Here is a 12,086-nt window from a genome sequence, read left to right as displayed (position 1 = left end):
TCGTAACCCGGTTGTAAATACGCTCAGGGAGGTCTGTTATAACTTCGATTGGTTACTAGGTGACCGGCTACAAGTTGCAGAGTACCGTTTGAGTTTGAGTGTCCTTTTCTTATGCTTCAGTGAGTTTGTGGGGCGGGGCGGGGTGTTGGTCATTGGAAGACGGATATTCTGATTATCCTGTTTTATCTAGAGAAAACTGACTTGAGGAATGACTTGCAATCGTGACTTGCAGAGCTGAGACAGCAGTCATTTATTATGTCATCAGAAAAAGTCACCTCTGAGTATTGTCCAGCCAAGATGTAACACAGTCTTAACGTTTGTTCTCGCCATGCAGAGACCCCAAAGACGCTTCTACTTCCCAAAAGTCACACTTGGAGCTCAAAAAAGAGAGGTATGTTTTCAAGGCTCTGGAAAGAACGCCTGCTCATCACCTAGGAAGGTTCTGGAAAGAGGCAAAGACAGGGGGATGGGGGGGCTGCTGGGGGTTCGCAGGAGTTCGGGAAAGCCCCTAGCTAAGATTCGTTGCAGTTCGGAGGACCCCCAAATCCCACTCCTGGCTGGTCCCCTCCCCTCCCAGGAGTCCCCACACGACCCATTTTGGATGCAGGTAAGTGCAGGGTGCAGCAGAGGCTCTGGGAGGATGGAAAACGGGCCTCCCGGAAGTTCAGGAAGGCTGGAAATGGACCCATTTCTGGCCTCCGGAGCCCAGGGAGGCTGTTTCCACTCTCCTGGAGACTCAAGGAAAGGACACACACACACACACACACCCCTGCTGTGGTGCAGGAGGCTGACTAGGCCATGCCCACCATGGCCACACACCCCCAGCAACCGGGCAGAGAACCCTTTGCTAAAATTTTTGAAGCCCAGCCCTGTGCAAAGATGTAAAGAATTAGAAAGGGAAAAGGAGGACCATTATTAAGGTGGCCACAGAAGCTCCTCCCCTCCCCCACCATCGCTGCAACAGCAACTTCTTGTTTGTGTATGCAGATGTTGCATTATAAATGAGTTCCTAATTACAGTACAGCTTTCTACAAACAGGAGTTGGCCCTTTATGCAGCAGTGATGTTGCAAGTCTATATACTTGGCTATCCGCCCCCCCCCATCCATTGTAGCCAGAATTAGTGGGTTTTAATGCAGTGTAACCCACAGCATCCTGAGCTTTCAGAGCGTTAAATAGGAGCGTCGCATCCAAAACACTTTTTGACCGACAGGATGCAGGTAGTCCATGAATTATGACCACAATTGGGACCAGGATTTCTGTTGTAAGCCATTGCAGTCCTAAGTTGAGTCAGAATCGATTTTACAGTGAGGAGGTCTAACAACGTATGCATCCTTGCCCATATTCTTCTTCTTTTTTTCTCCCTTATAAAGGAGGGATTCCAAAGATTCAAGATCTTCTAGCTCTACTTCTAGTTCCTCTACTTCCTCTCCCAAGAGACTGTTGGTGGACAGGTAAGCTAATCCAGCCCTTGTGTTGAGTCTACTACTGATCATTGTACTTTGGTTCTACTGATCTAGCAAGATACAGAATAACAGCATAGGAAAAGGGACCTGAGATCTTGGAGGCCTTCTAGTCCTCCTGTTCAGGCATGAAACCCTATACCCGTGATGGCGAACCTATGGCACGCACGCCATAGGTGGCACGCAGAGCCATTTGTGCTGGCATGCAAGCTGCAGCAAACTTACCTCACTGCGCATGTGCGTGCCTCACAGTTGGTTTTCGGCCTGTTTGAGGCCTTTTCCAGCCTCCCAAAGGCTTGAAGAAGGCTTCTGCAGGCTTCTACAAGCTGTGTAGACCGAAATCTAGCCCCGTTTCATCACTTCCAGTTTTTTCAGAAAAACTGGAAGTGAGGAAATGGGGCTAGATTTAGGCCTACAAAGCTTGTAGAAGCCTGAAGAAGCCTTTCTCAAGCCTTCGGGAGGCTGAAAAAGGCCTCAAACCGGCCGAAAATCAGCTGTGAGGCGCAGTGCAGGTAAGGGGGCGGCGGGCAGTAGGGGGTGGGATTGCGCGTGCATGTGTAGGGGTGATGGTACGCATTGCCTTCTGGGTGCTGGCACACGAGCACAAGTGTTCAAGCATGTGCACAATTTTTGGCACAGCTCAAAAAGGTTAGCCACCACTCCCCTATACCCTTTCAGATAATTGGCTGTCCAGTCTCTTAAAAACTTCCAGTGTTGGAGCATCCATAACTTCTTGAGGCAAGTCGTTGCACTGATTGAGGAAATAGCTCTTATTATACTTGTACCTTAGAGGAGAGAACAGAACAGAACAGAACAGATATTGGCCAAGTGTGATTGGACACACAAGGAATTTGTCTTTGGTGCATATGCTCTCAGTGTACCTAAGAAAAAATAAAATACATTAATCAAGAATCATAAGATATAACACTTAGTAATAGGTTACTATAAGCATCAAATCATACTAGGGAATAAATAAAACAATATAAATTGTAAAGATACAAGCAACACGGTTATAGTCATAAGTGGGAGGAGGAGATAGGTAATAGGAAGGTTGAGAAGAAGAATAGTACAGTCTTAGTAAATAATTTGACAGTATAGATCACAACGTTGGCATGGAGAGAATTTATGCCACTTCTTTGTTTTCAAAAGGACCTAAAATTGTGCTTTGAACGATCATGACCTGAACTGAAATTATGATGCGCCTCTCTGTATCCACTCTAGGCGAACCTCTACCAGCTCCAACCCAGCAGCCTCACCTCCTGGACCTCATAAAAACAAAGAGGATAGCAAAGATGAAAGGTATTGTTGGGGTGGAAGGTTTTCTCTTCAGTTGCTTCTGCAAGAGCTGTTGTTCACTGTTACAGTGCTTTAGAAGTGGATGTTTCCTATATTAGCCTAAAACAATTAGTTGTTCATAGACATCTTCCCTATGTTTTTATCTGAAACTTCTTCAAAGCCATCTAAGTTATCAACTTCACTGCAACTTCTTAGGATGGCAGAAAAAAAGGCTACATACGTAGTTTGTATAAGGGATAGGCAATTTGACTACAACTTCCATTATTCCATGAAGATTTCAGGCTAAGATATTTGCGGGATATGAGGTGCCAAATTCCAGTAAAGATTTATGTTTGAAAAAAAAATTTTTTTTAATAGGAACATGAAATATCTCATTATTTGAATAAATCATCTGAGTACCTATTCAGTTTGATGGCCAGTTTCTTTTTTATGTTGGATAAACTCCTTAAAGACTCTTGGCTTTAGGTGTTTTCCCAGGCCAAAATATGAACTGACAGCTTTTTAAACAGAGCACATGTTCAAATAAAGGACTGTCCTGTAAAAGGATATACCTTGTGGCTGTTGGCTTCTTGTGTAGCCTTCATTTTTGCTTCTTATGAATTCTGCAGAAGTTTTCCACAGGATGTTCTAATATTGTATAAGAGAGATAAAAGAAATTGCTTTTATGTCATACCTTTATTGGCTTTGAATTAAGTTGGCTGCATTCATACAAAGCTTGTAACCTGGAGAGTTGTTTAACCCATTTGCTAGATTTACCAGGGCAACCAAGTCAGGTTAGATTTGTAAGCTAAGCACCAAAGGTTGCATGTTAACCAGGCTCACAATGTTGTACAAATACATCTTTTAAATCTTTTCCCAACTGGTTAAGCATGTTGTTATGAACATGTTGATTAATTACATCAGCCTTGGCTTAAAGTGTAAATAGCACAGTCCAGATTAGATCTTGGGACAGGCCCTGCTGTTAAGCAGGGTCCCCAGCTCGCTCAACCTGAGTTTCAAGAAAAGAAAGCAAACAATTAGTTTTCTAATCCCCTTCTATTGGATTTTTGCAGTTAGGGAAGGAAGGGGTGAGTAGCATGGTTTGGCTTGGATAGCAAAATAATTTGATTGCTCTTGACTTTTGTGATCCCAATGGCCTTCTGTCTTGGTTTAGAGGCTATATTGAAGTGGTCATAAATTAGCATTTTTCATTTCAAACAAAAATCTCACTTGATGTCCTGCTCAGATCAAATGACAGATCTCGAAGTGAGGTGTCTAGGATGCCAGCCAGCCCTGTCACGCCAACATTCGGAACTTCTGTCTGCTTCTTGCCCTCCTGCTATTTGACTGGAGACTCCATTAGGGACAAGTGTATTGAGATGGTTTCTGCAGCCCTGAAAATGGATGGTAAGAAAGAAAACGTCCTTGGGGAATTAAGAAATTAACTTAGGATGAAAGTCAAGGGGCTCTAAAGAGTTTACAGTCTGACCTGGAACTCTGGTTCCGATGTTTTTATCTCTGGCTTTCACTGTGCTGAGAGTTACCTGTATGAGGCAAAAGATTGAGAAAATTGAGAAAATTCAGAAGTGTTCAAACAGTGATTTCTGAAGTGCACAAGTGTTGATTAGATTATATAACCACAAAGGCATTGCCAGAGTTATTGATATAAAGATAGCAATAGCACTTAGACTTATATACCGCATTACAGTGCTTTACAGCTCTCTCTAAGAAGTTTATAGAGTTGGCATATTGCCCCCAACAAACTGGGTCACCGACCTCAGAAGGATGGAAGACTGAGTCAGTCTTGAGCCTGTCGGGATCGAACTCCTGGCAGTAAGCAGAGTCAGTCTGCAATATCACTGTGCCACCATGGCACAGAATTGATATTGTTATAGAGATGATTGATAATACCAATAGAATCAATTTTACTTATGGTTCCCTTTCAAGCAGCAGCAGAAAATAGGAGATTCCAAAGGAAGGACAATGAAAGACAATGCATAAAAGCAGTCTGCAAAATAGGATAAAATGAAGAGCAACCGTAAGATAAAAAGTTATCCCAAATTGAAGGCATTTGCAGGGAGAGCCAAGGAGGCAAATGGTGAAAAGAGCATCATGATGCAAACTCTACCCATTTGGGCCGGGTGTCACAACATCAAATGTGGGTATGGAAGGGACAGAACTTATGGCATGTTGCTTTTCACTTTAATGAAAGCATCAGAACCTGTAAATGCTCCTGGTTCAAATAAATATAATGGAAACAACAACCCACAGTTTAAAAAAGCCACATTCAGAAGTAAACAATTATTTTCTGCTGCTACTACTGTTCGTTGCTTTATAAGGGAATTTATTAGTTAATTATTTTATGCATTTATTTTTTAAACTAAGTTGGGGGTGTTCAACCTTAGCACCTTTAAGAAATATGGACTTCCAACTCCATTGATGGCTGGGGATTATTGGGAGTTGACGTCTACATGCCTTAAAGTTGCTAGCCCTGATCTAAGTTATAAAAGTTCAGGTTTTTGGGTTGGGCACAAAGCTGAATTTCATTTGGTTGTGCTGAATGATTTTTTTCCCCCTTCTCTCCCCATCTTCATTCCTTTCTCTTCATCACCATCCAAGACGATTACAAAGAATTTGAGGTCAACTGTGATAAGATGGCAGCCGAGATTGAAGATCATATCTTTTTGATATTCGGGTCTGCTGGTTATTAGTACAAGTGGGAAAATGAAGTTACAACTGCCAAAACATCTTAGGGAGATATTTACGTGAGCGAGATTTGAACAGCTTGACCCAATGGTCAGATATGGGAGATTCCATTCGATACCCTACAATGGATGTCTCTGCCTTTGCAAAGCAGCAGAGGGAGAAGATCTGGCTCACATCCTATTTAATTGTTACCTGTATGAATAACCCATTGGGATCCCCATATCAAAACAAATTACCTTATGTGCGACCAGAATCTGAAAATAACATTTAACACAGCCCAGTACTAAAGCAAAATGATTCAGTTGAGATATGCATATGTGGGACTGATTGAGGGGTAGATTGTAGGAGTGACGCTGAAATATAACTTTATCATATTTTATCTGTATTTTAAACTAGCTGGATACCCATGCTTCGCTACGAAACTATGTGATAGGGCTTAGTTTGGGGGGAGAAAAATAAGAGGGCAAAAATTGTGCCTCTGCCTACCAGCATCCCTTGATATTCATCTGGCTAGCATTCTGTCAGTGTGAGAGAGTTGAAGACTGTTTGGAAACTGAAACATGGAAGCTGAAACAGTATTTGCTGTGTGAGCAAGAAGGAGACAGCAAGGAGCCTGGGCGTGGCTTAGCTCAACTGTTCTGTACTAAAGCTGCTTGATGCTGTGAAAGTAAAACTGAAACTCCTCTCCTCTGCTTGTGTTTTGCATTTGGAGCAGATTTCTTTTCAGGTGGGGAGGGGGAGTAGAACTCCTTAGCATCAGAGCGTGTTAATAATAATATACAAAATACTAATACTCTGATGGTCATTTCAAAAAATCCTTTCTTAGTGAGCCCCTAGAAGCCAAGAGGAATATACATGCCAATATATACATGCAAAACTAGAACTCACAGCCTCCTGGTTTCTTGCCTGGCATTTTAATCACTAGACCAAACTAGTCCAGACTAAAACAAACGTTATTCCTTAATGCTGTCACATATCTACCAAGAACTGAAGAGCACGGATATGAAATACCGGAACCGGGTGAGGAGCAGAATTAGCAATCTGAAGGACCCCAAGAATCCGGGTTTGCGTCGCAATGTGCTGTGTGGAAGCATCCCGCCAGCCCTAATTGCAAAGATGACAGCAGAGGTCAGTAGGAAGGGGGGTGGTATGTTGTTTTTCTCAGGCCTGTATGATACAAATAAAACTTTTTTAAAATATTTTTTTTTAATATTTTTAATACATTCTACCTTCAGTTGAACAGTACAAACATCTTTGTTAAACAGTAATCAAAATTACAACATCCTTCATTACATTTAAATTCTGCAATATTTAACGTAGTAATGTCCACCTATTAATTATACTAATCGATTGCACAAAGTTAACATGGTAGTATTCAACATATGTGTACAAGTCTCCCACACGCATGTCTTCCCTTGCGCATGCGTGGCAGATATCCGACAATCAGCTGACTGGCGGGGGTTGTGCACATGCACAGTGGAGCTCTTCTGGGTGACTTCTTGCGTGCCGGCCGAAGTGGCTCTGCATGCTACTTCCAGCACACATGCCATCACGGGCATAACCCATTCACCAACCAAGTTCGCCTATCAGACAGTCATCCCTTCCCCACCTAGCCAAGGTTTCAACCAAACTGATCATCGTGTGCCAATGCTCCCATGAGCTTTGGAACCGAACAGGGCCAGCAAGACTTAACCTGGATGAAACCTGCCTAACTAAACGGGCACCGCTGCAAGTTGAATACCACCAATGCTGTTGTGCATTTCAGGAAATGGCTAGTGATGAACTGAAGGAGCTAAGAAATGCCATGACCCAAGAAGCAATCCGAGAGCATCAGATGGCAAAGACAGGAGGGACCGCCACCGATCTCTTCCAGTGCGGAAAGTGCAAGAAAAAGAACTGCACCTATAATCAGGTGCAAACCCGGAGCGCCGATGAGCCCATGACAACTTTCGTGCTCTGTAATGAGTGTGGCAATCGCTGGAAGGTTTGTATTGTTGCTAGTAAATGCTTAAAGCCAGCAGCTTCCAACTTTTTGGGCACCAGGGACCAGTTACTTGGAGAGAGGTTTTTCCACTAACCGGAGGGGGCGTGGTTTCACGTGCTGTCTGCATCCCACAGGTGGGGCTTTGCTTGTTTGTATGGCCCGGTTTCTGGAACGCCGCACACAGAGAGATCGTGGACCCTTGCTTTAATAGCAATAGCAATAGCTATTCCCTCCTTCTCTTTCTTTCTTTCTTTCTTTCTTTCTTTCTTTCTTTCTTTCTTTCTTTCTTTCTTTCTTTCTTTCTCTCTTTCTCTCTTTCTTTCTTTCTCTCTCTCTTTCTTTCTTATCATGGTCATCATCCCCACCATTATCATATTTTCACACATTACAGGTGGTCCTCATTCTTATACGTGTAATTGGCCTGGTCATAAGTTGTTGCGGTTCTAAGTCGAGTCATTGTGTGACTGGCTTTGATTTTATGACACTTTCTGTAGAGACCATTAATTACACAATGGGTGTGTGTGTGTCTGTAATTATCTTGTCAAACCCACTTAGACAACCTCCTACAGGTTGGAGAAATGAATTACAAAATAGATCTTGGCCCCAACTTGGAACACATATGTCGAAAGATCCAATGAAATACAACCATTTGTTGAAATCATCACTTCAGATATCAATGCTAACTGGATAGACTTACATACTGCTTCACAGTTCTTTACAGCCCTTTCTAAATGATTTACAGAGTCAGCCTATTGCCCCCAACAATCTGGGTCCTCATTTGACCCACTTTGGAAGGATGGAAGGCTGAGACAACCTTGAGCTGGTGAGACTCGAACTGCCGAATTGCAGACAGTCAGCAGAAGTAGCCTGAAGTACTGCACTCTCACCACCGCACCACCGCGGCTCTTGAGCAGATGATTAGTATCTCCTATGTATTTTTATATGTTTTTTATGCTGGTGCAGAGTGGCAAAACTTCTGGATTGTAATTTCCTGCATTATTAAAGAGAAAACATTTTGTTTTTACAGTTCTGTTGATGCTCTTTGCACCCATATGCCAGCGCCACGAAGAAGTATCTGTTGCAGCTGAAGAGATAAGAGAACCTTTGAACTGTCCACTGGTGAAATAAAAACAGGGAAAGAAAAACAGCCTGCAAAGGTTGAAATGCTGAAGTTTCAACTCCCACCCCCATCAGATAATCTCTTTTTAAAAAAACACAGTCGGTTTGAATGAATTACTCCAATGGATTCCTATCTTCGTACTCATTCAAGTGATATATTGGTGCCCTCACCGAAAGGGCTGTGTGTGTGTTCTGCAGTTATATTATGCAAAGGCAGACATTAACACTGAGCATAGAAGACCCAAGAGATTATGGATTGTTCCCTGCTTTTATTTGGGGAAAATGTAAATTTTTTCCATTCTTAAGGCTGCAGAGATGGGTTTGGCAGTGCATGCATGGACAATGTGTAGTGATATCTCCAAAGCAGAGAAAGTTTCTGGTGTCATGAGCACATGGATTGGGAAGGCCTGGCTCGGTGATCAACAGCTTATTTAAATCACAAAGTGTAGTTTGTTAAGGCAAATTGAAAGTAACATGTAAAATCAGCGACTATAACTGCAAGGGAGGAAAAAGGATGGGATGTATGCAGTTCTGACTCTGTAATTGGGAGTCAAAAACTACAGGTAGCATCTATTAGAACACGGGTGTCAAATTTGCTGCATCACATTTATGTCAGTGACATATCGTAATGTTTTTTACCTTCACAGAGCTGAAGCGAGTATAGCCTGCACACAATGGCATCTGGCCAACAGACCACCACTTTGACACCCCTGTATTATAAGGTTCATAGAGGTACAACCTTTAATTGGCTAAATTGGTTGATCCCCTTGGCATTTCCATCCACTGTTTTGTTCAACAGTGATTCCCCAAAGCCCTATTTTATTTATTTTGCTAAGTTTGGGATGTATTTGGGGGGCAAGAGAGGTCACCTTATGTCAAGAAAGAGACCTTTAAAAGACAGAGCATCAGCCCAGGTACACTAGAATCTCTGGTCACGACAATAATTCATTCCATAACTTTGGTGGTAACCCAATTTGGTCATGATCCGAACTTAATTTTGGAAATTAGGCGCTTACAAAAAAATGGCGCAGAAGGGGAAATGTGAATTTTTTTGGTCAGAACCCGATTTGGTCATGGTCAGAAGTGTTGACCAGAGGTTCTACTGTACTTTCTCTTCCCATTTTTTAACTCTATGCTCTCAGCTACTTTTTTTTGTTTGTTTCCTGTGATTTTCTCAGAGGCTAAATCAAAGCTTTGATTCTTTTGTGTTGGCACTGTCACTCCAAATTCTTCCAAAGCTTCTTGGAAATCCTTTATAGGAGGTGATTGTTACAGGTTGAATCTGCATGTAAAGTATGCTTCTTAGCCCCAAGGGATGACACATCTCATCCCCTTCCTGCTTCTTGTCACTGTAAAGACAACAGCAAATAATAACAAATGAACCATGATAGATTCAGGGTCATCCAAGTACACGGAGAAGCTAGTTTTGAATAGGCGATCGTTCTTGCTATACCTACCCTGTTTCTCCAACAATACGGCCTCCCCAATAGGAAGTCCCAGCATGTTTTATAGGCATGAATTGAAATTAAGCCCCTCGCCCAAATTAAGGCCTATATTAAAACATGTGAAATGAGGGGCATGGTGGGGGGGCTTGCCATTAGGAAGTACTTTTGTTGCACACCTGGATATGGTGCTGCCTGCATTGACCCCGATACGAAGTGCCCCGCCAACGCCGAGGTCAACATCCAAGCCGTCGCCGCCCGCCCGAAGATGCAAGGGGGGGTGGAATTAAGTCACCCCCGAAAAGATGGCCTAGCCATTTTTTCAGGGCTCAAAAAAAAAAAAAAAAAAAAAGACCTGGCCTTATATGAGAAACACGGGTATTTTAGAAAAGGATGTCAGTCACTGGATATAAGGCAGTTATGAATCTTCCTTCAATGGCTTTGATGGTTGTGACTGGGTTCGTCTATTTCTCCATCTTGGGCATTCGGTTGCTATGTGGGCTTGTAGAATTGCCCTAGTTAGCATGTCAATTCTGGAACCATGTTTCTGGAGGGCAGAAACAATTAAATTGGGATAAGATGGACATTTTTTGTAAGGAGGGAGCTAAGTCTGAGAAGCAGCCCTAGTAGATGTGATAGGGATGTAAAATCATTCAAAATGGCAGATAATTTCCCCCTTATAGTTTTGCTATTAAATCACCAAGGATTTTCAGCAAACAAGTGAATCCTGCTAGGGTGTTTGGGCTGTCGGAGTTTGCTCAAATACTGCCTGCTTAGAAGGAGCAGAACTGGTAATGAAATGTGTACAGCTATTGCATGATGAGGAATGTCCTCTTTTGTTACTTTAATGTTTAATTTTCTCGTATTTTCAAATGATTTTGTGCCATGTAGAGCAGGTCCTGGAATTGTGCAAACCAGATACCCAATGAAAAATAAATTGAATCCTCACCTGTCATTTGTGGCTCTGTCCATTCTGGGACATGGGAATTCATACACTAGTTGCTCCAATCAGTACAGGGGTCTCTTCAAAATATCAGGGTGCTGTGATACCTGTGGTTCTGTAGTCAGGGACCACAGCAGAACAACAGAGTTGGAAGGGCCATTAGAGGTCTTCTAGACCAATCCCTTGCTCAAACAGGAAACCTTATACCAAGTGGTTCTCAACCTCTGGCCCATGGACCCCAGGGTGTGTGTGTGATGTGGTTACAGGGGATTCACAAAGGCTTGAAGAAATGTTATGATTTAAAACTTGAGTTAAGTCTTGGTGGTTTGTGGCCATGGTCTGTGGCCACGAAAGATATTTAATGGGAGTCCATGGTGATTGAGAAGCACCACCCTGTACCATTTCAAACAAATGGTTGTCCAATCTCTTCTTAAAAACAATGTTGGAGCATCCACAACTTCTGGTGGAGGAAAGTGATTCCACTGATTGTGATTAATCACCGATTAATAATTAACCACAAAACGGTTCTATTTTCGCTGATAATGCCATTTTAATTTGAAAGAAACTGAAGATAAAGATAAAGCCAGAGGGGCAAACATGAATACAATCCCATGGGTACTGAGAACTAATTAAGTGCTGCATGCAAATGTATATAAGTAACTTTTTGGCTTAAGTTACATCCGAATCAGGTCAGATCAAAGTGCTTAACTATTTGTGTGCCTCACTCCTGCTCCACTCTAAACTTTTCAAAGCCCTTTAGAACAAAGGGAAGTGACTGGATCCCTGTCAATATCCAAACACAAGTTATTTGGCAGCTTTAGCTCCTAAAGTTTCAGGCAGAGGCGTTTCTCAACCTTGAAATGCTAAGGGGTTGAAGTAGGAATCTTTTTCATAAAAAACAGGGATTCTATGGTTGAACTGCAACTAACAGGACAAGTAAGTGAGTGATTGTAGGAGAACAGTGAGCTGAGCTGAAGGGGAGGCAGAGAAAACTTGGAGTCATTGCATTCCCACAAAGATCCGAGCCTAACCCCTCTTGGATTTTGTTGACCCTTATCTGGCACCAATGCGGTTGGCACCGTTAAACTGTTGGGAAGAAATATCCATCTGGTTCAGTTCCAAGCCGGGAGAAAGGCACTGGAGACAAAAAGGAGGC

At 42.6% G+C, this 12,086-nt stretch overlaps 1 protein-coding gene across 2 annotated transcripts in view; it reads left to right on the top strand.

Annotated features, from left to right (window-relative positions):
• Window positions 1-10,942, top strand: part of TCEA3 (transcription elongation factor A3) — a 29,651-nt gene extending 18,709 nt beyond the window's left edge. For both annotated transcript variants that reach the window (XM_087939735.1, XM_087939734.1), the window contains 8 exons: window positions 335-391; window positions 1,372-1,452; window positions 2,683-2,760; window positions 3,983-4,143; window positions 5,356-5,418; window positions 6,422-6,570; window positions 7,208-7,426; window positions 8,454-10,942. In XM_087939735.1, coding sequence (XP_087795861.1) covers window positions 335-391; window positions 1,372-1,452; window positions 2,683-2,760; window positions 3,983-4,143; window positions 5,356-5,418; window positions 6,422-6,570; window positions 7,208-7,426; window positions 8,454-8,462 — 817 coding nt within the window. In that variant the 3' untranslated portion in view covers window positions 8,463-10,942. The remainder of the gene's footprint in view (window positions 1-334; window positions 392-1,371; window positions 1,453-2,682; window positions 2,761-3,982; window positions 4,144-5,355; window positions 5,419-6,421; window positions 6,571-7,207; window positions 7,427-8,453) is intronic.
• The last annotated feature ends 1,144 nt before the right edge of the window (window positions 10,943-12,086 follow it).

The sequence above is a fragment of the Pseudonaja textilis genome, chromosome 10 (genome assembly GCF_049901715.1).
Source record: "Pseudonaja textilis isolate UNSWEBS1 chromosome 10, rPseTex1.2, whole genome shotgun sequence".
Taxonomy (NCBI): Eukaryota; Metazoa; Chordata; class Lepidosauria; order Squamata; family Elapidae; genus Pseudonaja; species Pseudonaja textilis.
The sequence above is the reverse complement of the archived record's forward strand: the minus strand, read 5'-3'. Positions and strand labels throughout refer to the sequence as shown.